The 27756-nt window shown below is 38.3% G+C and overlaps 1 protein-coding gene across 1 annotated transcript; it reads right to left on the reverse strand.

Moving 5' to 3' along the window:
* Positions 1-396: 396 nt before the first annotated feature.
* On the reverse strand, positions 397-23465 carry PALMD (palmdelphin). Its single transcript, XM_054286065.1, has 8 exons — positions 23363-23465; positions 18090-18170; positions 12973-13103; positions 7679-7793; positions 6762-6795; positions 6558-6668; positions 4771-5865; positions 397-1053 (listed from the first exon to the last, which is right to left on the reverse strand). Exons 1-8 carry the CDS (start codon positions 23405-23407, stop codon positions 1010-1012), a joined length of 1656 nt encoding a protein of 551 aa, XP_054142040.1. The 5' UTR covers positions 23408-23465; the 3' UTR covers positions 397-1009.
* Between the last annotated feature and the right edge of the window lie 4291 nt (positions 23466-27756).

The following is a 27756-nucleotide window of genomic DNA, read 5'->3' on the forward strand; positions in this document are numbered from 1 at the left end:
TGTATTCAGCTGCAGAACAAGCTACTGGCAATTCAGCATTTCTGGTGGGAGGCTTGCCTGGTTTTAGCTCCCCAGCCCACTGAAACCTAAACAGTGTGGCCGTTGGAGTCTTTTTCTGTTGATGGGAGTTTGTTTGTTTATTTGGGTTGTTTTTTGTTTGGTTGGTTTTTTTTGATGGACAGCACTGCCTGTCTGGCAAGCAGTTTCTTGGAAAAGCAAGGAGCTTTCTCAGCAGGCTGGGAGGTGAAACCATGCTCAGGAGGTCAGGCTGTTCATATTATGCACAGGATTGGTCTGTGAGGTCGTGGGTGGGCAGCATGTTTGTGGGATGGTGAAGAGAGCAGTCTGTGGGGATGGCTACACTGTCATATGTAACATTGATGGGTGAATGGACTGTGGAGATCTAGAAGGATGCTAAATATTTCGATATGCTGGCTTAATTATTTTTTGTTTGTTCTGCTATCACTTAAAAAGGAATGCTTTATATTTCATCCAAGGTAGTATAATAGGAAAGCATGTTTTATATTTACATGTCTTCCTGCTCCTCTCTCCCATTTTGCTTTTTATTAACCAATGCTTTTATAAAAAGAATGCTGGAACAGCATTTTCAGTCAAAATCAGATAGATTGGCACACTTTAATGTGAAACAATGTCCCATGAAGTTCCATGGAGATAGGTGTTTATCTGCTCTGTGTATACAGCAACAGCATATTTCTGATTGTCAGAACAGGTATGCACATGTCTTCATACTTGTATATACACTGCATTTATGGCCTTAGATAACTTCCCACTACTTTTAACAAAATTCAGGATGTGATATGTGTGTGCATGTGGCAGTTGGTCAAATCTGAAAGTCTGTTAAAGTCCATTGCATTATGCAGAGGGCAAAATAGCCCATGAAACAGAGTAGCAAAACAAGCATTATGATCCAGAAAAAGTATGTGGAAGAAAGTCTTCTTAGCTTTATCTGCTTTGAGTGGTAATTTCTACTTCCATTTCATTACAGCTGTTAAAGGACTTTTTTCCCCAGCTTTGCCATTCTCATCCTCAGAGCTGCAAAAATAAACAAAGCCATTGCATTTTAAGTCTTTCTTTCTGATTCTGAAGCAAAATCTCCTTATTTAGAAAAATGAAGAATACACATACCTCCGGTGGTTAATCCAGCAGAATAAGCATTGTTTTAGTGTTATAGAAAGAAATCAGTAGAAGGTGTTAGTTCTGGTAATTTTGCAATAAAGTGAGTATATTTAGAAATCACTCTATAATTGCTATTTAAAAATTAGCACAGTTACCTTCTGTTTTGTCTCTGTTACCTTCACTAACACAGAGTTAGTTTTGCCCTTGACTGCATGCTGACAGATTAAAAGGACACATGAATAATTAAACAAACTCTTTGTTTAAACTAAACTCCTCAGTGGGAGCTGTAACTATTTGGGAACCTTTTCCTTTTCGATGATGCTTAGAGAAAACTTTCCTTTCTTCCCGGTATTGTGAGTCAGAGTGGGAGTTAGTCATGTTCCTGATTTCATCTGATGCAGTAACAGCACCTGTATAAACATCAGTATGGCTATTGTCTGTTACTGGGTATAATGGGGGTAAGTTTGAAAGGGACAGCAAAAGGCAATGATTTAATGTTAAGGTTATTTTTGGAACAGCAATATAATGCTGTTGTTTGATATGTAAAAACCTCCCCCCAGCACATTGCTGAATAATCTCCATTACTCTGACCTGCTAGTTTGAAGAGTTACCAAAAATAGTCTCATTCCTGCACCCTGCTGAGACACGAGGGGCCAAAGCAGCTGTTTACTTGATTTACATGTGTCAGCAAGTGTCCAGCTCATGCTATGTTTTGAATGCTGAAGTTGATGCAAATCATAGAAGCATCTGAGTGTAACTTTATATCATAGACCCACTGATGTTAACCTTAGATCTTACAAAAGACACTGTGTACTTTTTACAGGCTGAGGAATTCTGAAGGATTCAGGCTCTGGTCATGGTTTGAGAACAGTCAATTTGATGCCTCACTTCTAGCTCATAGTCGGTTTTTGTCTTGTTCTATACATTACAGGAACAGATGGTGTGCATGAATCTTCATTAAAAAAGATTTTCATATTTTACTTTCTTCTACAGAAATGGAGCTGTCTCCATTGTGTTTTTTGAAGGTTGCAAAGCTTCCAGTGGTAGGAAAAAAAAAAAGCTCATCTAGACTAGCTAGCTGCCAAAAGCCTTGGACCTTCGTGTCCCATGAGAGTCTGTTCCACACTGTCAGTATGTTTTGCTGCTTATTCAGCTGTAGTTTTGCATTTCCTTATTCATTTCACTATGTCTAGCCTTTGTTCCCTCCCAAGGACTTTTCATTTCCCTAATGAGTATTGCATCTTCAAAACATTTGCACTTGAATTAATTTGCCTGAAATTTGAAGAAGAAAATAAGCCCTAATAATGCAAATACAGGTGTACCAATTATAGAATTGTCATCCTTTTCTCTGTATCTCTGCCCTCTGGTTTTCTGAGGGCACACACTTTGAGATATTGGTCAAGAAGGAAAATTGCTGCTATGTGGAAAGGTATGTCCTACATCTTTGTAAGATTGTGGGCATGAAAAGCTCCTAATTTAATCTGATCTGTCTCTATATAGATTGGCACATGGAACAATGCCTCTGCCTCCTTGTCCTTGGCCATTGCTAACTGATTCAGTAACTTGTTCTGAACTTTCATCTCTTTCCTGAAGAAAAATTGTTACATAAGGGGCCATCATGCTGGTCTTTCCTTGTTTTCCATTGTCTTTCAGAGTCTCCAGTGCTTGTTTAATGTTTAAATGCTGTAAGTGCTTCCCAAAGCTTTAGTTTCCAAGAGGATTTGTTTTTTGTTTTACTGTTCGTTGTTTTAGTTTAATTAATGATGAGCTACCAAAAGTAATTGACTCCCCTCTTTTCTCTAGTGGTGTTTAGGGTGAACCTGCTAGGGTGGGCATCAATGACTGCTTTGAAAACAATATATTTCTCTAAGAAACAGCTCTGTATAATTACATTGTTCTAGATTGAGAGGCTTTCCTGGTTTTGTTTCTCTTTTAGAAGTCTCAGTAGGATTATAGGGCTGCTTGGGAAAGATTGAGTCACTTCCTGGCTTTTTCCAGTGATCAAAAATGTCCCAGGGAGTGGCAATAAATAAGTGGAGGGCTAAAGAAGAGTATGGCTTAGCTCCAAATTCTACTAGGCATGAAGATACTCACTTGGAGGCAGTGCTGACTGGGGGAATTTTTGAGGCAATTGCCGAACTGCTTTTAATTTAGCTGGGATCCATTTTCCCCAGTTGGCCACTTTCTTATTGGTGAGATAGTTATAAGTGACCCTTCTCTGTTATCCTATACTTATGTGATGTGGGAATTAAAGGATCTTACCCAAAATATAATGGGCTGGAGCAGATTCTGGAGTGGTTTATTTTACCTGCACTAACTACTTTTGCTTCCAGTTGCTGATATAAAAGCTTCTGGCAGCAGCTCTTGGTGCTGGAGAACACAGGGAAGTACAGAGATGGCAGGATGGGGGTTTGAGGAAAGCAAAGGTAATGGAAAAGTGTAGTGGCCTTATTGATCAGGAAGGATGGGCAGCATTGCTGGAATGTTTCTGGCTTTTGTGTGCATGACTCCATGATGCTGATACTCTTAAAAGCTGAGAGCCTTGCTTGGTGAACAGTTCTTCCCAATCACTGCCTACTGATGCAAAAATACTTGAAAGGTCTTACATGATCCAAAGATCATCCTCTTTCCCGGCTTTACATGTAGTGTAAAGAATTCCTGGGCTGTCAATTCAGCTTTAGCCAGAGTCAAATTTACATTTTTGCTGCAAATTCTCTGGAGGAGAGAATGTGGCATCAGGACCCCTGATCTTCCTGTAATTAAGCCAGAGAGTTCTTTGCTTCAAGTGGAATGTGACTAGTCTGCAATCTGCTGCTCTGTAAGTATACCTAAATGGAGTCTAGTTGTATGTGTTAAAGTGCAACATAATCATAAAGAAGAGTTTTCTGTCTTTCTGGAAGATTCTGCTATTGCTTTCAAACTTTTATTATAAAAGTTTATAGTAAGAAATAGATACCATATGTATTTATAGAATATAAAAGTCATTTAAAAATAACTCTGTGGACCACTGAACTAACAGTGTGTAGTGATGAAAACTGTTTCATTATCTTTCAGAAGCTATAAAAATGTCTAACTTGGGTTAATGGAAAAATGTTAGAACTTGCATAAACACTATCAAGACAATGTTGGCAATGTTGATTCCTTAAAAATACGAAGTAAAGCTGATTGTTAAGCAGCCTTTCTTATTTAAGGAGTAACTTGAATGGTCTAGGAAGTAGTTGGAATGCAAACAGGCAGAAAAAACATGCCAGTGAGGGAGGAGGAATTGTTAAGTAGCAATGCTATTAGTTACCTGCAAGAAATGAAAACTAATTCTGCTAATTTTGGTAGCATTAATGGAACTTGAAAGAGAACCACTTTTAATCTTTCAAGGTTATAGGAATGGCATTTCTGTAATAGTTTATTTTCCAAATTTTGATATGGTAACTAGTGCATTGCTGAAGACAAAATAATTCAACAGATCCAAGATGTAGATTGGTATTTGTTAACAAAGAAGAGCAAAAAAATTATTAATAGCATATTAGTCTGAAACAATCCAAAAATATAGGAAGTGATACAGTTGCCGGCAGATAAGAGCAATATCAATTTGCTACATGAGCGAGCAGCAGTGACATGATTTTCCTTTTCTGTTACCTGTTAGTGAGGGATCTTCTGTACCATCTCCAGACATCTGACTGTGCAGATGAGTGTGATGTGTTGGTGAGCTTAAGCGTTCCTCTTGTTCTTGCAGGGAGATGGAATTTTTGTGGGGTACCTTGTTCAGGCTTGCGCCCAGACTGCTCATAGGGTTTGTCTGTTGGGCTTCTGTGGTTTTCCTGTTTGGTGGCTGATAAACTTGACTGTAATGGCCTATGGGGTGATAGGCTGGTTTCTCAGATTTGCTGTCGTCTTCATCATCGTCATCAATGATAACGAGTTCTGCACGGATGACCCCATCGTACGGGGACAGCTTCTGGTTTGCTTCTGCGTCGTCATCGTCAACGCGCTGGTAACCCATGAACACCATCGTCACCGGCTCCGATTCATCCACGTAACAAGGGACAGCCTGCACAATGTTGTACTGAACATCTTCCTCATCCTGAGGTGCAGGGGATGCTGTGTTAGTGTGACAGGGATTTAAAAACCTTGTCTCACTATGTTTTTCCCTTGTATCCTGGTAAGGTTTTAATTCCTCATGTGCAGCATTTCTTTCTTCATTATGAATCATCCTGTTGTCAGGATTAGTGTGCACTTTCTTCTCTGTATGAGAAATTACCGGAGAGGAAGACTTTGGTTGTATGACCTTTGGAAGATCAAGGCCATTCTCTTTATTTTGCTGCATAAAGGGCTCTGTTTTGGAGAACGCTGTCTGATGATTGCTAAATCCATTCGTCTCGCTTTTGTCAGTGCCTTCTAATTTTGGTCCTGGGATTAATTTGTCTTTCTGAGGAGTTACTGGCCTGCAGAATTTGTTTGCAAAGACAGGTTCATGGTACTCTGTGGGAGACTGAGAATTTTTTTCAGTTGCCTGCCGTAGCAGGTCTTCCACTTCAACAGGGGCAAGTTCATCCATCCCATTTTGTGTTGTGGTCCCATTTGACGACACTGCGTAGACTGACTTCCTGCCATCATCATAGACTTTAATTCCTGTCTCTTTAAACTCTTTTGAGGGAAGAGGTATTGTTGATAACACTGTGTTTTCTCCAGTCTTCATGTCTTTTTCAACCTTTATTTCCATGGCAAACAATGCTGTTGAAAGAAACAAGCGCTTAAACTGGTAATGCAGTAGCTGCAAGAAATGTAGGACTTCTGACAGTGATAGAGAACAACTGTCAGAATGAATTATTAAATATGTGAAGTTATCACATACACAACCCATATATTAGATTCTCATTTTGAATATCCCCTTTTATCCTGTGGAAAAAAGTATTTTCATTCTGTGAGGAAGAATCAGCTGTTGAGAAAGTTTTCATTACATGATAGACTGAGAAATCCAGATTTAACCTTGGCCCCTGGTGTTATGCTGGGCAATAGCAGCTGAAGAGCTCCATGTGCTGTGATGCCAGAGAGTCTTGGGCACTCTGAAGGGTTAGAAGGCTTTGTAGTAGTTGGGAAATAAGCTGACTACTGCTGGCTACCCAACAGCTGTAAGTGCAGACAGAAAATGAGAAATGAATGATATGAAGGGAGTCTGTACTTACTTAGGCAGAAGAATGAAGTGCTGGAAAGAAGTGTCAGTGGTGAAAAGTTATTCTCAGTGGCACTTACTTTACACCACTGTCTCACCTTTCAGTTTTGATGACCTAACTGGCAAGACAGTTTAAATAAGAACAAATGTCTCATATCTGTAATGTCTATTCTTTGCCTAAAGTGTGTTAGATTCAATATATAGGAAGCTCTTGTACATATTGACACCTTCTGGAGTTACTGATTAGCAGTACCTTTTCTCTTTTCTTCATCATCCATGTCAGCATGTGCTGTGCTTCTCAGTGCAGAAGGTCTGAAATACTTGGGAAGGTCAGGAATGCTGGCATATATGTAGTCTGCTGCCTCTGAGTAAAGATCCACAGATCCACAAAGCATTAATATGTTTTAACTTACTTCTACAAGAACCTTTTAAAATATATTCTTTTGGCTAGACGTACCTTTTTCAAATCCAGCTTTTTCAGTCTTCACAGACTAGGTGGGAAAGAGAACCATTAACAATGAATGTGATAGTTACTTTAAAGATGTTGACTAGACAGTGCTTTGGTTTCCCTGATAGTTTTAACCTTTTGTGTGCATAGCTTCATACAGAGAAGGGGCTGAAAGTGAAATATGCTCAGCTGGAGCATAGAAAATGAGAGTGAAATTTCTGTGGTCTTTTGCCACTATGATTTCCAAGTCACACAGGGAAGGACAAAAATACTATGAAGTGTTAAACAGTGACCTAGCCTCCCGCTGTGGCCCAACCTCGTTGGCGTCAAAGGTTTTTTTACAGGTCCTACTTTGGCTTTCCAGTTTTACTGATCCCCCTGTGTAGCTTCAGAGAATGTGTGAGTGTATGTAAGAACAGCTGGAGAACTGAAGTTTAGTTTCATCACTGTATTTTTGAAAGGGTTTAAGATGATTTAAAAATATTAAAATTACCTTTTGACAAAGACTAATGGCTGATAACATTAAGATACATAATGATCTCTGTCAGGGACTTGGTGGAGAGCATGATGCAGTTTAGCTGGGCACATCAGCTGAAGGAGCATGAACAGACCAGCCTCAGTACCTGGTCTGTACGTTTTCTGTCTCTGGCTGAGATGCAAAGCTGCTGGTGTCAGTGGCAGTGCTGTTTTTAGAGATGTGCTGTAGATGAGTAAACATAGGAATTGCTCCCCCACCCCCATAAATAAGCAGATGGACACCGGAGCCCTTAAACAATGTGACATCTTGACCCCTCTTATGTTTGAACTGTTGTCACTTCAGGCAAAAGCTCATGACCACTCATGGGATCCAGCTAGTTCCCCTTTCCCTGGATATGATGATGATGTTTGAGTAATAATTTCTATTTCTGGAATAATATAGCACTAACCTTTATTATGTCTTCTGTTGTTTTCTCAATAGACTTCAGTTTCTTTAAAATTGCTTCTTCCCTAGCTGAGACTTCCATTTCTTGTCTTTCCAGAGCCTCAATTTCCTTCTCCAGTCTGCAATGACAGTTGCATTTGATTTAATACCAGGCAGAGGGCAACACTGTGGAGTTGATGCATTGGGAATAAGGACCTTAGTAGGGATGGTTCTACTTACCTTGACAAACTTTGCTCTTATATGAGATCAACTTATGGTTTCACACACATTGGGAAAAAGGTGTGAAGTATTATTTTCATTTAAAAAGAAAAAAACCCCAAACCCAACAACAAACAAACCCTTCCACATTTAAACGTGAAATATTTTGCCAGGTAGGACTTGGCTGGTAAGTTAACTATTTTATTTTAAAAGCCTTTATTGTTATGTGAAAGCAATATTGAGCCTCAGAAGTAAAAATTTCTTTTGGGCTATTGACACTTGCTGTATGTTTGGATGTTACAGCTCCTTTCCCTGCCCTTCTCCTGTGGTAAGTCTCTATATGGTTTCTTGCATATTAGAGCTGATCAGCATACTAGATCATGATCAAAGTATCTTTTTTCCTGATCAGAGTTTTGTTTTCTTACTGTATGAAAAACTCTTCTAGACAGAAAAGTCCAAGAGAAAAAATTGAATCTCTCTGTCAGAGAGGGAGAAAGCACACTGCTAAAGTAAAGCATCTTGGTCAGTTTTTTCTCTGAGTAAGGCAGTAACTTAAGCAGGTGTCATGTTTCCTATTTATTCTTTCTAATCAAGACTACTCTTTTCTTCTTAAGTGCATATTTGTTGGGTTTTAAATGGAATTTGCCTTACTAGCTGAGTAGTTGGGAAGTCAATTCTCCATGAAGATCTAGAATCCAGCTCCAGATTTAACTCTGAAGTGGGACTTGAACTGAATGTCTTATGCTGTAGGTTAATGCTGTATAACTTTAGTCTCATAGTTCTTTTTAAAAGAACATCTTTTGACTTAAAAAAAAGAAATTCCCAAAGCTTCTATATTTGAGTGAAATATGCCTTCTATTTTTTTTTTAATCCATGCTGGAAATCAATGACTATAGACCAAAGGCAGCTGCAACTGATACCACCTTTTGCTGAGAGCAGTCAGAATAGTTACAACTGAGACCAAGTTACAGACAGAGTTATAGAAATGTTGGTCTATAACCCAAAGGGAAAGAAGTGTTGAATTTTTGTGTTTTGACTTCTTTACTGTGTGCTAAGATTCACAATATTACACAGAGTCACTCTGAATGATTAAAGTCTGCCATCCCTTTAAAGTAATCAGCCTAGAAAAGCTGGATGTAGGTTGACAGATAAGCATTATTGATTTCCTTCTGTGTGGCTGAGGAATCTGAATTACCATTATGACTCTTGCCCTATTTAAACTCAGATATGTAGAGCTACAGTAACAGGGTGCTACATGGACTTTTATCTGTTGGTGACAACGTCTCTTTTTTGATATACAAAGGTATCACAGACCTCAGAACAGATACAGGAAAAAAACCCTTCAGGATGAAAGTAAAAGTTAAAAAAAATATTTAAAAGCTGCTCACACTTTGGACCTGAGTTCTGCAAGATGGCCTTAGAACCCTGATCAAAGGTACTGATTACAGTGCTAAAATTTTAAAAATTTTACAAAGGGGATGAATATTTTTGGACAGCTATAGAAGAAAGTAATGGCCATGTGCCATATTTTTGCACTTCTTATGGAACAGTCTTTGTTTAATATATTGATGTTTTGTTTTTATTGACATGTTTAATTTTAGATGAGAGTTGATCACAATAATCTCAATCTAAAAATCATTAAAAACTCACAGAAGCATAATGAGCTGAAAAATCATTCACTTATACTGTGGGTTTATTTTAGTCTTGGCTCTAAACACTTCTAGACACACAGGTGTAATAAGAGGAGGGAAAATCTTGGAGATACTTGAAAAAAGGGAGATGGGGAAAAAGAGAAAACACAACCCCAAATAAGTCAAAGGTTATAAATGCCATGTATTTATCTGGGTGATCAAGAAACAAGTTACAGTTTATATATGCTCTTTCACCCATACCAACAATCACTTTATATGATAATTAAGGGACCTGATTCAATTTTCAGTGGGTTTACAGAGAAATTCTCATACCATGTAATGGGAATTGCATCTGGACTCTAAATATCTCTTTTGCACTTATACTTGCAAAAACAGATTTTATGGTTCAATTTCAGTGTGTGCTGTGAGTGTGCACTCTGGAATTAGTGGAAAGAAAACATCTAAGAGATGTGATTTGTATAGTTCAAAGAAATTGAAGCCCTTATAACATCATGCAGTTGCAAAGTTAGGCCAAGATCTTTCTGGTGTGTTTACAAAGTTTACAAGCTAAGTCAATCACATTTTTATGAAGTTATATCCCAATTTGCCTTGAAGGGATTTAGCAACTATTCTAGCAATTATATGAAACTACCTTTTGTACAGTGCTGCGTTTTTTAGGAGAGACATGGAAGTGTAACACAGCTACTGTATTAAATCTATCCTTTGAATATTTGTCCTCTTTTCAAGTAGCATTGATTATTTGAGAGGGAGAAATAAGTATTATAGAGGTGTGGATGAGAGAAGAAACCTTAGAAATCACGACACTAATTGAAAGGTTTCTCTACCAAAGTAGCAGCTGAATTCAGATCTATGGAGATTGCCTGGATGCTGCTGGCCATCAGCTGATCTGCTGCAGTTGGCATCCATGCCACCCCAGGAAAGAAATAAATGGCTTGAGAATGAAAAGCAGATAGGAAGATACCACCCTGAAGAATTCTAGACTGAGGGGAAAAGGCAGTTTAGCAAGCTCTCACAGGTTTTGAGGTGAGTCAAATGCTTTAGCAGCTCTCTAGTATAGCCTTGACATCTGCTTTCATGCAGCACATTACAAGCAATTGAATAGACCTCAGTTGTTTTGCATTTTTAAATATGTTGTTTAGCAGTGAATTCCATCAAGTATTAGTGTCATTAGCTGAAGATTCAGTGAGAAAACAGGACTCTTAATTCTTCATTCAGCTCATACCCTGACCAGGGATGTGCTCCCTTGGTTCACTTGAAGCTTCCAACATGTAGAGGGGAAATGGGACAGGTAGTGTGAATGCAATTTTTTTGTCTGTAACCAAAGCATTCAGCCATTTGTGTCCAAGGTGGCTCAGGCTGCTTGCTATTCACTGTTTTGTCATTGACACAAAGAATGGAACTTCTCCCTTTTATAAAAAATAATGAACTGATTAGCAGACATACACCAGCTCAATTTGACACTCAGGTGAGGAATGTTTCAAAACAGAGATCCCATTTAGGAAGGTGATGGCAAGGCCCCTGCCACTACTGTAAATAATCTGTCAACAATTGCAATTGTCCTCTCAGCAAAAAGAAAAAAAGTCTTGTCTAAGGGTAATCAAAGAGTCTTTAAAGTGATGCATAATTTTTTTAACTGAAGACCAGACACACACAGAATAATCAACAGAGTGAACTGGATGTCTCCAAATCAAGTGAATTTTAATAGTCAGATGCTCAGAAGAAAGATTTCTACTGAGCCTCTCAGTTTGTTATTTCTACTGTATCATGAGTCTACATGATCAGTTTAGCAATGTTAGATTTACAGGGCAGGTCAAAGGTTAGACAGGCTTTTGTTAGCTTTGGTGATAACTGTGGTGTAGCAAAAGCACTGTGCACTGTATGATGCATATTTTATGTTTATTAGTGGACTTTATTCCTAGGTTTCTGTATTCCTAGGTTTCTGTATCACTGCTGGCTAGTTTGAAACTGGCCTGGGTGTGTATAAACAAGATGTAATGTTATTTAGAAGGCAGTGTGGGTGTTTTTTCTTGATGCCCTTGCTAAACAGCTATTAGGGAGTGTAGGAAATTTAATTTATAGCAAAAGACCTGTGAATAAACCTTCCTGAGTTCTTAGCTCAGGCTTTGCCCATGGCCAACAGGACTTTGAATCTAATCTTTCCTCTCACTGCTTAGAGAAGGGCTGAACTTCCAGTGGCCTGATGGGGAAATGCTTGCTCAGCACCATTTCCTTGTTGCTCCTTAGCCTATTCTAGCCCTAGATGCTGTTCTTTTCTGGCACTCACAGTGTCTTATGGGCCCCTCTTGCATGCCTTCAAAGTGACAGCCTCTGGGATGCTTTCAGGGCTTGCTGGCTGCCTCCTAGCACTGCAACAATGAACCCTACAGAGGTGTGTACCAAGATGTTCTGTAGAGAAAAGTGCTTTTGAGCAAGAAGTCAGTGTAATTATAGCACAAACTAGCATGAGGCTGCTACCTGTCAGCCAAGAGAATTATTGTCTGTGTCTGAGATGGAGTGAGGAGGGAAGAGGATTGGAGTTCACCAGAGAAAGTTAATCTTGGTGACAGCTTTGCCAGAAGAGTGTGTGTAGGAGGGCAGTGGTAGCAAAGTAGAGAGGAAAATGCTATTGAATTGAAATAGAGGAAGAAGCCTTGAAGAAGGATCAAAAAACTTTCCGGAATCTGAAGGAACAGGAACATTTCATCTTTTCTGTGGGTGCTAAGGGGTAGTACCAGTCAGTATGCCTGGACCCAGGGAAGGAGCTGACAGTGTACACAGCTCTTTGGTATTTAAGAAGGGTTAACTGGAGCTAATAAGAATCTGGAACTATGTCCATGATAAGTGTCTTTCATGAGACTGTCTTGCAGTTAAAGGCTAGCCCTGTGTGATAGGAAAGCACTAGGTGATGAGATTTGTAGAAACATCTCTACTGAAAGGTAGAAAAAGACCTTTGCTAGAGAAGGTTTCCGGGACTAAATTCAGTACAAAACACATAGAAAACTGAGGATAAGTGTTGCTTATGGAACTAGGGAGCCTGTACTGTTCTAAGTGCTGTTATGGTGAAAGTTACATATTAGAGGCTGTGCCAGGACCTAGTGAAACTGGAGAACTTTGAAAATTTATTGTTATTTTGAAGTTCTGATTCAACATTTGCTGTCTTAGAGCAATCCCCATATATTTGGCTTACACCTACCAAATACAGCATGGAAAGGGTATCTGGAATTAGAGCAACAAATACTCTGCAATATAGTTATTGTGCAGTTTGTTACAATTTATACTATGGAAAATTGCATTCTGTATTCTCTAACTGACTAGAAAACATGACAAGAATTGCTTTGCTCTGCATGTGTTTAGCACTTGTTGATACTTTCATCTTATACAAAATAAGGTAGCATGTGAAGGATGGGACCATTTTAACCCAGGCACAAGGGCAGGGGTACTTCCCTACCTGAAAATATCTTGTTCCAGCTCATGAGTCCGTTGTTGGTCCTCCTGATTCTGCTTTTGCATTTCCTCTTCTTCCTTTGGAGTCATAGAACTAAAGCCATCCAAGAGCCATTTTTCTCGCAAGGCCTTTTTCTGATGGGGAAAAATAGACAAGTAAGTGAATGCTAGAGTTACGCTACTTAACCATTTGCTGTATTTGTCTTGATGCCACAGATGTGATCTGCAGCATTGTGATCTATCCAGCATAAGGCAACCTGACCACGGTGAACGCCACTGGACGAGAAAAACTAAATTTCTGTGTTTCGAGATTGACTTAAAAGCAAAGTCTTTAGCTACAATGTCCCATTTTATTAGTTCATCCAACAAAAATGTAGAGTATGTCAGCTGCTATGCATAACAGATTAATATGGGTAGGTGGATCCAGTTGTACAACCATACATACAACAGACTCCTGTGAAAGGCTCCAGTCAGAAGCACAACAGTTTTATTTCAATAGCTACAATTTCTGGGGTCCTGGCATTGCATGGCTTCTGGAAGGAGGTATAAAAGATGAGAAGTTTCTGGAAATAAGATTGTATCGGAGTAAGAGATCTCTAGGGAGTTAGTGATGCAATGGTACCCCTGGAAGATAAAAGGATCTTTGTCCTTATGATAGCGAACTCACATTTCAGTAGGTGAAGATGTGTGGGGTAAGAGAGGCAGTGAAAAGGTGGAGCATGGGCAGCTGCTGTGTTTAGTGTTTCAGCAGACCTGTGTATTTAGAGCTGCTGTTGCAGGGTCAATCCAGAGCTTAGGTATTTAGGTCCTGACGTGGTTAGTACCTGTGGATTTCTTTCTGTGCAGTGGTGGCTCACAAATGGGTGTATTGTGTGTGCACAGGTAAGTGTATCACTCTCAGCTGTGTTTTCAAACTCTGGAAAATACCATTGTATGCATTGATTGCTTCCTACAGCTGCTTTACACTTGGGAAGGTGGTACCTGAAAGTCATCAGAGCTCTCAAAAATACTCCTGATAAAATAAAAAATGTTGTTGGAGATAGGTTCATATTTGCAGGCTGAAACTTGTAAGCCATGCCAACTTTCTTGTACTCTTTTTACTCCTTTCAGTCTAACTCAGGGGTATAAATGCAGTTGCTGCCTAGAGGAAGGAGTTGGGACTCTTTAGAAATACTCTTTCAACAGGCAAAAAAGGAGCTCACATATAAAGACTTTAATTAACCATGGATGCCCCTGTTATAATTTAGATTCCTTGAGCTGATTTCCTTATTAAGTTTTTGCTTTTCTCCCCCCATACAGTTTGTTAATTGCAGGATGTGGATGCAGATTACATTGAATTTTGACTACTGCTGCTTGAGGCAGTGTGCCCAGCTCTGCTGCATTAACCTCAGTGCTGCTTGCAGGGGCTGTTAGAATCCCTGCCTGCATCCTGTGTTGAGTCACTTCAACTGTTGCTTCCTGCACTTTTCTATTTATTGTGCACTTTCCATGAGGTTATTACTGAGGCCCAACTGGCAGAGGAATGTATATGTGGGACCTTATTGCAGTCAAAAGTAATTTTCCACTTGACATATAATGTCATAGAAAATGTGTCTAAAACAGGCTTGCGGAGAAGTCTGGGCACTCTGTGATGCTTTTAAATTTTTTACTTGTGGGATGTAAGAGCAATGTTTGCAGTTGCCTTTGCCTGCAGGACAGTAGTCTGTCTCTCAACACTGAGTCCTAGGAAATCTTGGTAAACACAGCTTGCTCAAAACTGATGTTCTGAGCCTTGACTCTGTCCGTAGAATCACTTTGCAGCACTTCCTTGTAGTTGTTTTTTAGGCTCTAATGAAAGAAATGCAGATTTTAATAGGATATTTTTACATTATCTGGCAGATGTATGTAGCCTGGTGTTGGCACAACTCTTATTGACCACTAAATACTGTATTCTCAAGCTGGAGGACACACAGTTATTAATTCCCTTTCTATCAAGCTGGTTAGATCTTAATGATAAGTAGGGCCTCAAGAAAAGTGAGGTTTTCATCTTGGCTGGAACAGTGTTAGTCTAGCACTTATGTCTCCAAAAATAAATTGATAATTCCTTGTAAGATTTAGAGTGGGGCTGGCACTGTAGACATCAGAAACCAATACCATGTATTAAAATCAACAAAAATCTTCTGTCTGTATACGGTTAGGCCCAAGAGAGCAAACTCCCTAAATACAAGCATGACACAATAGTGTTATTTTTGCATGTTTCTAGAGTAGTTTGCTGCTACTCCCAACTAAATACCATATAATCTTTTTCATTTCATTAGCCATTTTTGAAAGAATTACACATTGTGTAGTTTGGAAACAACCTTTGAATAAAAGAGGGTTTCAGGTCTGTTCCATCTAGGCAGCAGCACAAGCCAGTGCAGGAGCAGCTGTTTGGGGCCTGATGGGTTTTTCACTGGAAGGAGGAGATGTGTGACAAGCACCTACAAGGTAGCACTAATGGAGTTCAGGCATGTCAGAAGCCTGAAAATTAATCAACTAAACTGTGAAAGCTCTTAGAAAGTGCATGCAAATCAGTACTGACTGCACTTTTCAAACAATTCTGTCTGGTCCTTTCCCTTGCTGCTTCAGTGAGAAGGACTCCAAGTAGAAAGTTTTAGCTTTCTAAATCCTTCCAAGTAGAAGGAAGGATTATTTGATGGAGCATCTAGAAATGCTGGATAAAATTTCTTCTGTAGCCACACTAGCAGCCCCCAATACCCCTTGCAGTTCTGCAAAGCCCTGTCCACACAGGTGTATTTGCTTGCATGCCCTCCACTTCATTTGAGAGATGAGCACATGTAGGGAATTAATGTTCCTTCTCCACTAGTACCAAATAACTGAGATCTTTCATGATGCCCCATGTGTATTTCTAGTAAAATTTACTTGGGGGCAGCAAACAAAGTAATTGGGAAGCTAGAGCAGGGATTCCTATTTGCAAAAAGGAAGCTAAAACTTTCTTTTTTAGGCAACAATCAAAAAAAATACCAAAGAAGAACTCCAATAAAAACAAACAACCACAAACCAAACCAACAACCTTCTGATAAACCTGTTGCTAAGGGTTATAAATAGGAAGGAAAAAATGAGGAAAAGGATAGTGCTATCCATCTAACAAGAACATCTCTGCCACTGAGATTTACTAACCTGCAATAGTTTCCTAAGGGACAGGTGTGAGTTGTGCTAATAGATCATGGAGCACTGGATTTCAACATGCATATAACTGGTATGTGTATAAATGGGTGGAATCAGCCTGAATCCCTTGGAAAATGAGCCCTTAATAAAATTTACTGCAGTGTTTAAATGTTTTAGAAGTCTAAATCTGTTTTAAAGCAATTCATGCACTGGATCATTTTGTTGTTTGACTCTGTTGAAATACCTGAATTAATCTGAAGCAAGGATGTTCATTAAGGGACAAAACTTCTAGGGTATAAAGCAAAAGCTGTTCATGTACTAATGTGTTTGATATTAGGTGCCTATCCTGAGCTGGAAAAAGTAGTCTACATTTTGTGTGCTCCAAAGAACTAATGAAATGTATGTATTTATACAGCATACGTGTGTATGTAAGTACATATTTAAATGTGTGCTTGATTCTTTTTTTCCAAGTGAATAACTTGCTCAACAGATCCTTGCTTTGCTTTGTATATGCAAGAGGACTGATTTAATTTAAAAGCTTTTCTGTATGATTTCTCATACAATAGGCAGAGAAATCACAATCTCTGTTCTCTTCCAAAGTAAAACCATTTCAGTAGTATTTTCCAGGAGTGTTTTGGCCTCTCTAAAAACTCCATAAAATTTCTTCAGAATAAGTACAAGTTTGGTTTTTGCTTTCTTAACTTTTAAAACTCCACTGGACCTATTAATTTTAGCTATGAACATGTACTAAGTCTGTAAGGAAACTGCCCTAGGGCTCTGTCTGCACACAGCAGTAGTGAGGATTAGCTGGTTGTCTACAACAGATCAGTTTATCCCTCTGTAAAGAAGGGCAGAACAGTCATCTGGATTTATAGACATGGAAACTTGGAATAAAACTTTCAGTACTCGATGTAGCCATGTACCATGATGGAGGAGTCACATGTTTGCTATTCAAAGGCTACAGGACTTGGAAGGGATGTTCCCCAAATGGCCAAGCCTGTCCTTGGAGTAACTAGCTTCCAATAAAACCTGGGTATAGCTATGTGTTGGCTTGCCTGGCCCAGTGCACTGGTTTATCAAGGCTTTTCATTTTTTTGGCTTGACACAAAAGAAAAGGGTGGATGAAGCTCAGGATCTGGTGGCTGTTTTGAAGAGGAGTCTGTTTTAAATATGCTTCTCTCACATTTGCTGGAGGAGACGCCACGCTCCTGGTTAGATTCAATATATCTCTCTTGAGACTGTTTATCTGCTCACATAATGAAAAGAGTATGTAAAATACCAAGTCTTACATATTTCTAGAAGCATAGATTTTTTTCTCATCTAAATGAAAAGGACTGCCAAACTGTTATAAACATTTTAAGAATAGTGGTGTTGGGTAGAAATCGGTGCAATTTCAGTTCTCTGCAGAGATGGATCTTGAGTTTTCTTAAACCTTTTAACTTGGTAATCCTGAGTTTACCAGGCCATATTTGAGAACAATATTTGCAGCATTTATACTTTTCTTTGGAATATACAGAGAAACTGCATTATATTACTAAAGAATAATTAAACAAGCTGACAAAAGCCTGCAGCCAAATAAATATGGTGTTTTTATTCTAGGAAAAAATGCAGTTAGACCTCATTATTGTGCTGCACCCTGTACCAAGTAGGGTTGCTGTTGTGGGATTAGGGAGTGAACACACCCAGTCTGAAATGGGAGGCTTAATTTTCATCTGTGAGTTTTTCCTGGTTATGATCTCATTTTATGCCATGTAAGTGATCAAGTAACATTAGCTCCCCAGTGTAATTTTTTTCAAAGAGTGATGCTTATTAAAGTCAAATGGAGTCCTGGCAGGACTCCACAAAGCTGTGAAAATTTGACAGTAAAAGCATGACTTAAATGCATGAAGATTTGAATTCCAAAATCCCCAACCTTTATTCATGCTGTATGACTTGAGGCTATCTTTAGTTACATAAATCTAACACTTTACTTACCTTCAAATGTTGATGTTTCATTTTTTCCTCTTCTACTTTTAGACGTTTCTGTGTAATTTCTTCTTGTAGCTTTCTTTTGTCCTACAAATTAAGAACAATAAAACTTTGTTTAGAGAAATTACTTGTTAATAAAATTATGTGAGTGTTCAGTAGGGTGAAATCAATCCATGCAAATAAAACCTTATTATAAAGCTTATGTGGTGCTTAGGCAGTGCATAATTCTTTGCAGCAATAACTTGATCCTACACAGGTATGGTTTCCACTGCTCTTTCTCCAAAGTACACTTCAATGTGTTAATGGCCACAGAGGAGGGATGATGCAAGATAAAAATTAGTTACTCTTGGGAAGGGGGAAAAAACAGGAAGAAAGTACAGTTGAACAAAATTGTACATGCAGAGTGAGATTAAAAATGGGTCCTGACCAAAATTCCTGAGGCAGCCCACGCATCATTTAGGAGAGGAAAGAGTCTGCATGGTCTGCACTGAGCAGCTGTGATACATCATTAGATGAAATGGGCTGTCCGTGAATCCAGCACTGAGTTTATGTATCCTGTGGCTAATAGCTGAAATAAACAGGACTAAACAAGGCTTAGAAATTTGTTTTGTTAGTCAAATAATGGTAAAGATGTGACAAGAGGAATGTAATATACTTCATATGTGTTGTTTTCTCAATTTAGAAAGAAAATTTTTGCTTGTGCTCAGACTGTTTTTGTGGCTGCTGATATTTAGAAGGATAAACCTCATGTTGTACTGGTCTATCCTAGTGCCACTTTAATCCTTTTTATTACAGATTAGAGAAAAAAGGAAATGGGTGAACAATGTCTGAACACTGGCAAAGCTTGAGCCTCTCCTGTTTTTGGATAGCACTGTCACGTGGAGTAACCTTGTGGCTCCTCTGTGTGAGGCCAAACACTGATTTAGTACCTTGTGTCCTCAGCAGCCAGGGGGAAGGAAATCATGCCAAAGGAAAATAACTTTAATAAGGTGTATTAATAGGCTATTGTCTTGATCATCCTTAATGCTATAAAATTCTATTGTTGGGCATGGCACCTTGCCATATGCCAATCAAGCAACACTTGTGCTTGTTTCTTGATACATTTTGGGGAAGTAAATGGAATCTTCTGTTCTGTGCAGAAATATTTGTTGACTGGAGGCTAATCCTTCTTTCCTTTCAATTAGAACAGCCTGGCTCTGTTAAAAAGGTGGCAGCTGTTTAATACAGAGCCTGTTTTCAGACAAGTATGGTTTAGGAAGGGGTTAACTTCTTCACAAACAGAGGAAGAGCCTCGCCCTTTCAGCCCACCTGTGGAACCAGCTGTGTGTAAGGACTGGAGAAAGTCAGTAAGGAAGTGCTGGATGTAAGGCTGGGAGTTGTTCTCCACCATTTCCCTGGGATCTGGGATTTGGAAACAGGAAGAGCCATGGTGTGCTTGGCTGAATCACTTCACTGTTACTGGAAATGAGAAATTAGCAGTGGGGCCACAGGCTCTGAGGATGCTTTTCTGAAGGCTAGGATAGGAAGTGGAAGAAGCCACCAAGGTTTATGGGGACCAAGGGCAGGATACAGGCTGGCCAGGCACTACTGGTACTGTGCTGGGATTTCACAGGTGAACATCAACACTGATCTCACAGTCTGCAAAGTATAGCAGTTATTTATAGACCCTTTACAATTTTTCCTTGATGGTGTTAGTCTGCCTTTTTAATACTCCAAACAGAACAGGTGGGGCTCTTTCCTCAAAATACATGCTATTTTTATCTCTGCAGTGATTTCGTGTTTTGCCAATGCTCTTTAATACAATTAACCAAGTTACAGATTTAGGATCACTACAGTATGTAACTTTTCTTCAATGACCGTTGTGTGAGCCTTTATCCAAAAGCTGCTATGCTGGATTTTTCTTAGCCAGACCTCATTTTAAAGACTAAATATCTGCTCTCTGATTTTCACACTTTTCCTTACTTAGGAAATATTCCTATACCCTCATGGTATAAATGGCCTTTAAATGACCCATCATTAGATGAGCAGTGTGACAAGATATTGTGTTTACAGATTATTACAATTCTTAAGGAAAATTCTTTTTGTCTTTACTAAAGTTCTGGATAAGATTCTTAGCCAGAGAATGAACTCTTACTTGGTTTATACTATTAAAAAATATTTTAAGTCAATTTGAGTATTCTTTTTGTACCAATGGGGATGCAATAAGAGTTTGGGCAGTCTGAAATTAGTATTTGTACATAAACTACTGTGCAGAAAGAAACCTGAGTATATATAAAGGCATAAATTAGTGTATTTTAAACTAAGTGTATAATAAGGAACCTATTCAGTAAAGAAACTTTTGCCTGTTTTTTTTTTTTTTTCCAGAGGTCCATAATTCTTTTATGTCCAATGTTTTTTCTCTAAGTTTTCTTCTTGTATCCGCTGGTGTTCTAGCATCCTTTAATTTCACTGGTAGGTATTAAATGTCTGTTATACAGTTATCCAGATTTAATCAGCTGAAATAGATTGTTTTTTATATACCTCCTCTATATATCTATATAATTTAGTCGAATTCCAGAAGCTAGGAAGTATGAGGAATCTTTTTGAACCTTATGTGCCAAAATAACTTTTAAAACCTGTTAGAACACTTTCTACCATGCATTCTGCTATGCCTTTTCTTTACATCATGTCTTGCTTTATGAAGCTTTGACTGTACATCTAATGGAGTAAGTGTGTATTCCTGGATAGCTAAGGGAGCCATGATTCTATTAAACCTCATGCTCTGCCCCTGCAGATTATCATGTTCCTGGCAGAAGTCCTTGAAGTCCAAAAGTTCTCTCTTACTATGCTCTTGTTAATGTAAGCAGGAATTGCTTTTTATGACAGAGCATCTTCAGCCATTCCTTTCTGCTGTGCATCCATGAAAGGTAACATTTGGTGTTAACTTTCACTCCTACTGAAACACGTGGGACTCTTTCCTGACTTTTGTGCCCAGAAATGAATTGTGTTCTAGGCTGGATCTGTCTGAAAGAAAGGCAATGGCATCCACAGAGCAGTGTCTTGTGAAATATCTAGTCTGCCAAGTCCATTAGTTTGTGTCATTGTTCTACAGTGGGGCCAAAGATGGTGGTCTTGGTCCCCTGGCAAATGCCACATACTGTCAATTCCATGGAGCAGCTAATGTTTTAACTAAAGTATTTTTATTTTATTGTAATTTTCTAGACATTAAAACCCATTAAGCATCAAAGGTATTAAAGTTTTCATATCTTAAGGTATGAGAGTCTTTCTAACAAAATGAAGGCATTTTATTTTTTGCTTTTCCAGTCTAGATACACCAGCACCAGGTGGTAGCTACATAACAAAGGAAAAGTTTCCTTTTCAGAGCCGTGGGAGCGTCAAAACATTTAATAACAGCAACATCATGAACAAAAACAAAAATCATGTTTTCCTTTTTGTTTGCTATAGGGAGAAAAGATTTGCAAAAGGCTTTGAGAACTCCTACCGGTTGTGTTGCTGTCAAGGAGACAGGTATTTAACAACAGAAACCAATAAGTTTCAGTGCAGGTGCAATTGTTGACTGCTGGAGTGCCCCTTGCTATCCTATTAGATCCTGTACAGCAAACATCTGGAATGTAGCACTTGAAATTCCCAGGTACTTTACTTGAGCCAAGCCCCCCAGAGCCATGGAGTAGCTTGCTACTGTAACTGCAGGCTGTTGTTTCCCTGGACAACTCTTTCTGCAGGTTGGTAGGGCTGATGGCTTCCCTTTAATCAGGCTACTTCATTTCTGCAGTTGGAACACTCCATGTGTTTCAACTGCATGCTCTGGATTGATGAAAGCAGCGAGCACATTGCTCCTTTATACATCAAGTGTAATAAATTAAGTCATAGGCAGAACCCAAAAATTATTTCCTATTTCTTCTAATGCAAGACAGTGGAAGCTGCCCCCGTTTCTTTAAAGAAAACTGCTTCAGTATTGCTTTGGAAGCAAAGCTGCAGCTGGAGGATGCCAGCCTCAGTATGTTCATATTATTCCTCATCAGCCAAGAGCGCTGCCCCATTCCTGCCCCTGCATCCCAGGGAGCACAAATCATTTTGAAGCCTGTACTTCTCTGGAGTGCCAAAGCTGTTGTTATCTTTTGAGCCCATACACTAGAGACAAAGTCCAGGTTATGACCCTGGTTCAGGCAACATTGCAGTTAAACCAACAAATGTACTCTAAACCCTCTAAAACATTTCAAATTACCTTATTGTGTGCTTCTGTCAGGTCTCAAGTAAATACAGTAAATGGTCCTCTTGGCTCTTATCAAGTGCCATAATTAAAACTCAACTGAATCAAAACCCAACCTGTTAGATTCCCATAGATTTCCAGTTATGCCTTCTTACATTTATTTTAATTCCAATAAGGTATTCTTTAATTCTGCCCACCATTTATTCTGCTAGTTGTGTTTCACAACTAATCTGTCATGTTAGGAGTGGGACAAATGCCTTTGTTTCCATTATTTATTATTAACTAATACAGTGAATGATTCTTCCGGAGGTTTCCTTTCATCTCAGCGGGACAAATGTTGTTTCAGTTTAAGTCTTTTGTAACAGAATAAGTTCAATTGGAGATCAAATCAGAGGAGGATTTGGCTTCAGCCAATTTTTATAACATTAGGTTGTATTACTTTAAAAATAGTTTAGTTGCTCCTTTTGCACACTAGAAATCATCACTCTGATTTCCTTTCAGAAGAGAAACTGAAAATGTTTTCCAATATCTCTAGCATAGACTTCACCGAGTCTGTCCTCTGAAAACTGACAGGAGGAATTTGCTTAATCCAAGCTTGTCCTTTTTTACTTTTCAGACAGCAATACTTAGGAGAGATCATTAATAATTCCGAACTTGTATTTAATTCCACAGTACAAATGAAAAATCTCTAATCTCACATTGTGAAATGTAAAAATTGATTTGTTCTGGAATTCTCTAGCTGCCTTCTGACCTTCAGGCAAACATTCTGTAATGTGTGTTTTACACTGTCCAGTAGTGATTTGCACACATACTTTCACTGCTTTGAATTTAATTTTAAGGTGCAATACAACCAATACAACCCATAATAAAGTCAGTACAGTCAACTTAGCTGTCTTAAAGCAATATCCTATAAACTAGAATTATTAAGTAACAATTTCAAGCAGACAAAGTCTTCCTTTTCTGTCCTGAGCTGAATCATTATTCAGCAAACACTCAGCAGCTCATTGCTAATATTACTTCTAAGCCTTTTTTTTTTTTTAAATAGTGAATTATAACCATGAGCACTTACTGTTATGGCCTGGAATCTTTCTTTCAGCAATTCAGCTTCCTCCATTCTACAAATCAAAAACAGACAAGGAGTGAAGGCAAACAGAATGAGACCATAAGCAGAAAACCTCCTGGTGGGGCTACAAAAAAAAAAAAAAAAAAAAGCTGAGGTGATTTGATCCAATTCCAGAGCAGAAAGAGGCAGAATTTTTGACTTGTCAGAAGAGTCTCTGAACAGACGAGCAGATCAGTCCAGACAGACACATGTAATGAGGGTGTGGAGAAGAGGCAGACAGGGAGAGTGCTGGCATGAGTTGACTGACAAGTTGGAACAGTGGAGCACAAGCTCTTTTCCTTCAGGAGCTGCCAACTCTTTGTTTTAATGTGCTCGGTTAGCGTGCCACTGCTTCTTTAACTGTTAAATGCCCAAACCAGACTCTTACAGGACCACAGTTGAAGTAAACTTTTATTATGTTCCTATTTATCTTTCCTTTGTTTTTCTATGCTACTGGTGATAAACAGATATTTTAAACTAATTAATTTATTTAAACTAAGAAAGTTTATTATTTATCTTATTTCACCAGTAGGTTTTAACCTGTTTTAATATTAGCATTGTAGATGGCATGGAGTTGAGACAGCTGTTTCAAGTTAGTTTTGTAGATTAAATTTTTAGAAAAGCTGTATTCATAGCTGGAAGAGTTTTAGAACTGCTAACCTGAAGTAAGATAAACTTCAAGCAGTCAGGTCTTTCATTAAATGCAAGTGTTAATCTGTGTAATTACTGGTCAGCTATCTGGGACTCAGGGGAAGCTTTGTCTAAGTAAGGATTTCAGGATCATCACTGCAGTGTTACCGAGATGAATCTAAAATGCTGGTGGCTCTCAGGCTGGATTTTTTTTCAGTCAGTTGACTTGCTGTAGATTTCTGCTGAAAACAGCATTCTGTGCCTTTAGGGTTGGTGCACATTTTGACCTTTCCATTTACCTGAGTGAGAGTCAGCTGTCCAAAATCAATCTAGGAAACTTGCAGAACAAGTGGAACTGCCTTAGTAAAATCCAGTTGTGGAAAGAATTCTAAGCAAATCAAACAGCATAAAGGTGTAATGTGAATCTGGAATCCCTTTGTTACCTTCAGTATCACATAACTTAAGTCTTTGTAAGGACACCAGCAGAAGAGTCAGTCAGCATGTTTGGGTTTTTCCTGCTAATTCACTGACATGACTCAACTCAGCAGGGTTTGGTGACAGGTTTTATTTTACATGTTGGTACAATGACCTGAAGCTGAATGGCAAATCAAGCTCATTATTAGCAAATTATAAGATGCTACAGAATTGAATACTTGATGGTGAAATTGCAGTCTTATAATTCAATAGAAACCAATATTTAATTTCAATTTCCTCCTTTCTAGTATGTCATCACTCCTCTGTATACATGAACAGATTTCCCCCCTCTGCACCAGGGATTAAGGATTGATTAATGTTTTCTTTATACTCTGATCCACCCTGAGGTTTTGTTCAAACTTGCAAAGACCCCATTTTTAATCTCCAGTGAAGAGTTAAAATCTATTTTTAAAATATTAATATATGCTTTGTTTGTTCAGCATCTGAAATTTAAAAAATTACAATATTAAAGCAAACGCAAAGTTCAAAGGCAAGTACATTGAGGTGTATCAAGAGACAAATTACAAGGGAGTTGAAATAAGTTTGGTTTATGGATAAGAGAATAAATTCAACCACCTCGTGAAAATAAATATATTGTTGCTGCAGAAGCCAATAGAGGTTTTCTGTTTAAGCTTTCGTAAGTTAGTATAGCCTGCCTTACCAAACACCGAAAAAACCCAAAACCAACTTACTTTACCTTTGTCCTCTGTGAAGTTCATCTTAAATATTAAGTGTGTAGGTAGACATCAGAATGTTTAAAAATATTTAAAGCAGCAATGGATTACATCAGAATTAAGGATGCCTGTTTTGGGCCAGAATCTGTACTGTGAAATAAATGGGATCTACATTCTGTGGATGGAGGAATTAGATATGTATTTCAAGATCAAATTAAAATCAATGGGTTTGCATTGCTTAGAACTTTTATGATCTAAAGTATTGTCCTAAATTTATGCTTGAAAATTATGTGTTTTTAAAAACCCTGCTTGTGGATGTTATATAGTTAGACTGGAAAAGTATTTGACCTGTGTTTCTCTAATCTAAACCAGTAAGTTGAGGTAACCTGAAGAAGGTTTCTAGAATGTTGCTTCTGTTTTCAGGTGACCATTATTAAGAAAGTATTTAAAAGCCACTTTAAATATTTTAAATTGTTTGAATCATATATATCCCCTTGTTAGGGGATTTGTTGTTCAGTCAATAGGTTGTTTTCCAGTTATCTTAATCCTATTCTAAATGGGATTTATGTGCAGGAGAAGAAATGGACCAGCTGTCATTTTGTCTGCCCGGTAAGCCTGCCTTACCAGTAGGAGTATCCATGGAGTAAAGGTTAGAGCAGTGAATCTGAACAGCTGTGTTTTCAGCCCACAGGATTCTCGGAACAAGGTTTCTCAGAACCTGTCTGCCAGGAACATATCCAGAGGAAATGATCTACCTATTCTGCAACTTTAAGAAAAAGTTTATTTTTCTTTTGGTATAATGGATTCCTTAAGTGATGCAGAAAATGTTTGTGTATCATATAATGAGTCATACAGGTTGGATTTTTTTGGCTTCACTTATTTCTTTGTTTGTTTCCCTTTTGCACTGTGTACCTCATTTAGAAATAATAATGCAAATTTGCAGCACAAGGTGAGAGAGTTCCATTATGAAGTCTTACAGAAAAGGAGGTGCTAATTTAGAAGAATGCAATATCATGAACCAAAATCTAGAAGGACCATAGAAGCCCTTTCACAGCTGAAAATGCAAGTCCTTTTGTTCATTTCTGGAGCAATGTCTAAGTCCTGGAATGGTCTTCAGAACTGTACTGGCTTTCCCTGGCCATATTCTGCATACAATATCAGCCTCAGGTTCTACTCTTGTTCATTGTACTGGGATTTCTTTTGAAATGCATAACTAGCCTAAGGTACAGTGATATATAGATTATTGTGCTAGCAAACAATTGCCTCTGAGAAGAAACATTGCATTAAAGGTAAGGAGAAAGAAGTTTTCACTTTTCAAAAAGTGAGTGGAACTTGATTAGTGAAGTGAGTGGAGTTGATTAGATTGTTATCAGCTGAAAGCATAGCCTACACTTTCTGGAAACAGTGGTTACTGAGGTCATTAATTCACATTTTGTTTATCTTAACTAGTTTGATAATTTTGCTTTGTGATGAGCTGCCTTTGGTAAATGTGTTTGAAACACAAAAACGGTGTTTTCGACTCAGTACAAAAATGAATTCTATATTCTTACAGTACTGCCCCTATGAATTTGTCTACATGTAGCCTTGGCTCTGACAGCAGGAATAGGGAGGAGATAAATTTCATTGAAGGTCTCTCAATAGAAATGTTTACTGCAGCCATCCTGTCAATTGGCCCAGAAGTCTGTTATTGGGTGTGCCTCAACTGATTGAGAGACAGACCCTTCTCCAGGTAGAACCACAGTTTTTGCATTTTACAGGTGGAAAATAAACCAACAAGCAAGAGAAATTTGAAAATCTAAATAAGGCTCACATCCCTCCATCAAATTATAAATTTGAAATTATTAAAACATTTATAAATTTTAGGTTCTTAGAGGAAGTTTATAAAAAAACATGTGCCAGCTCTCAGAGGGATTAAATTTTGCTTTGAAGGCTAGTTTTGGAGAAGTAATGCCCTACTAGGCAGGTCTTTGAACATAATGAATTTCTTGGGTCCTCTCACTGAAGCAAAACAATATCCAGATATCTCAGATTTATACAGTTTTATGAAGCTAAATTCTACCTCATTTACTTGTTTGAGTAGATACACACCCTAAATCTCTGGGAGGAAAAGCCTTGGACTATTATGTTTCAGTTGGTACAACTCCCTTCCTGTTGCTATTCATAACTATAAATATATTACTTTTTTAAACTCAAACTAAAAACTCAACTATTTTTCATTATCATCAGGTTTCTTTAACACATTGGTTTTTACATTTTTTGGTACATCTGCTGCTCAGGCATCTTTCAATGCTATGGAGAGGTTTTAGAATGCAGCACAGGCTTAGATGTCCCTTCTGTGGTAGGGGTCTATCTTATGTTGATAAGACACAGTTAAAACCAGCTAAAAGTGCTATTGTGCTAAATATGGACCATCCTGCCCCTCTTTTCTAAAATTACACAGTGAACTTTGTTGAAGTATACTGATTATTTTTAAATCAGTTAACAGTGTTTTGTGTGGCATTTTTCATATTCCCAGACTTGTCTGTTCTTAGTGTTGCGTATTTTATGAACCTCTGGATGTGCGAGGTTTTCCAAAGCACCTTT

The sequence above is a fragment of the Melozone crissalis genome, unplaced genomic scaffold (assembly GCF_028551555.1).
Source record: "Melozone crissalis strain CALT ecotype California unplaced genomic scaffold, PUWL_Pcris_2 ptg000045l_1, whole genome shotgun sequence".
Classification (NCBI taxonomy): domain Eukaryota; kingdom Metazoa; phylum Chordata; class Aves; order Passeriformes; family Passerellidae; genus Melozone; species Melozone crissalis.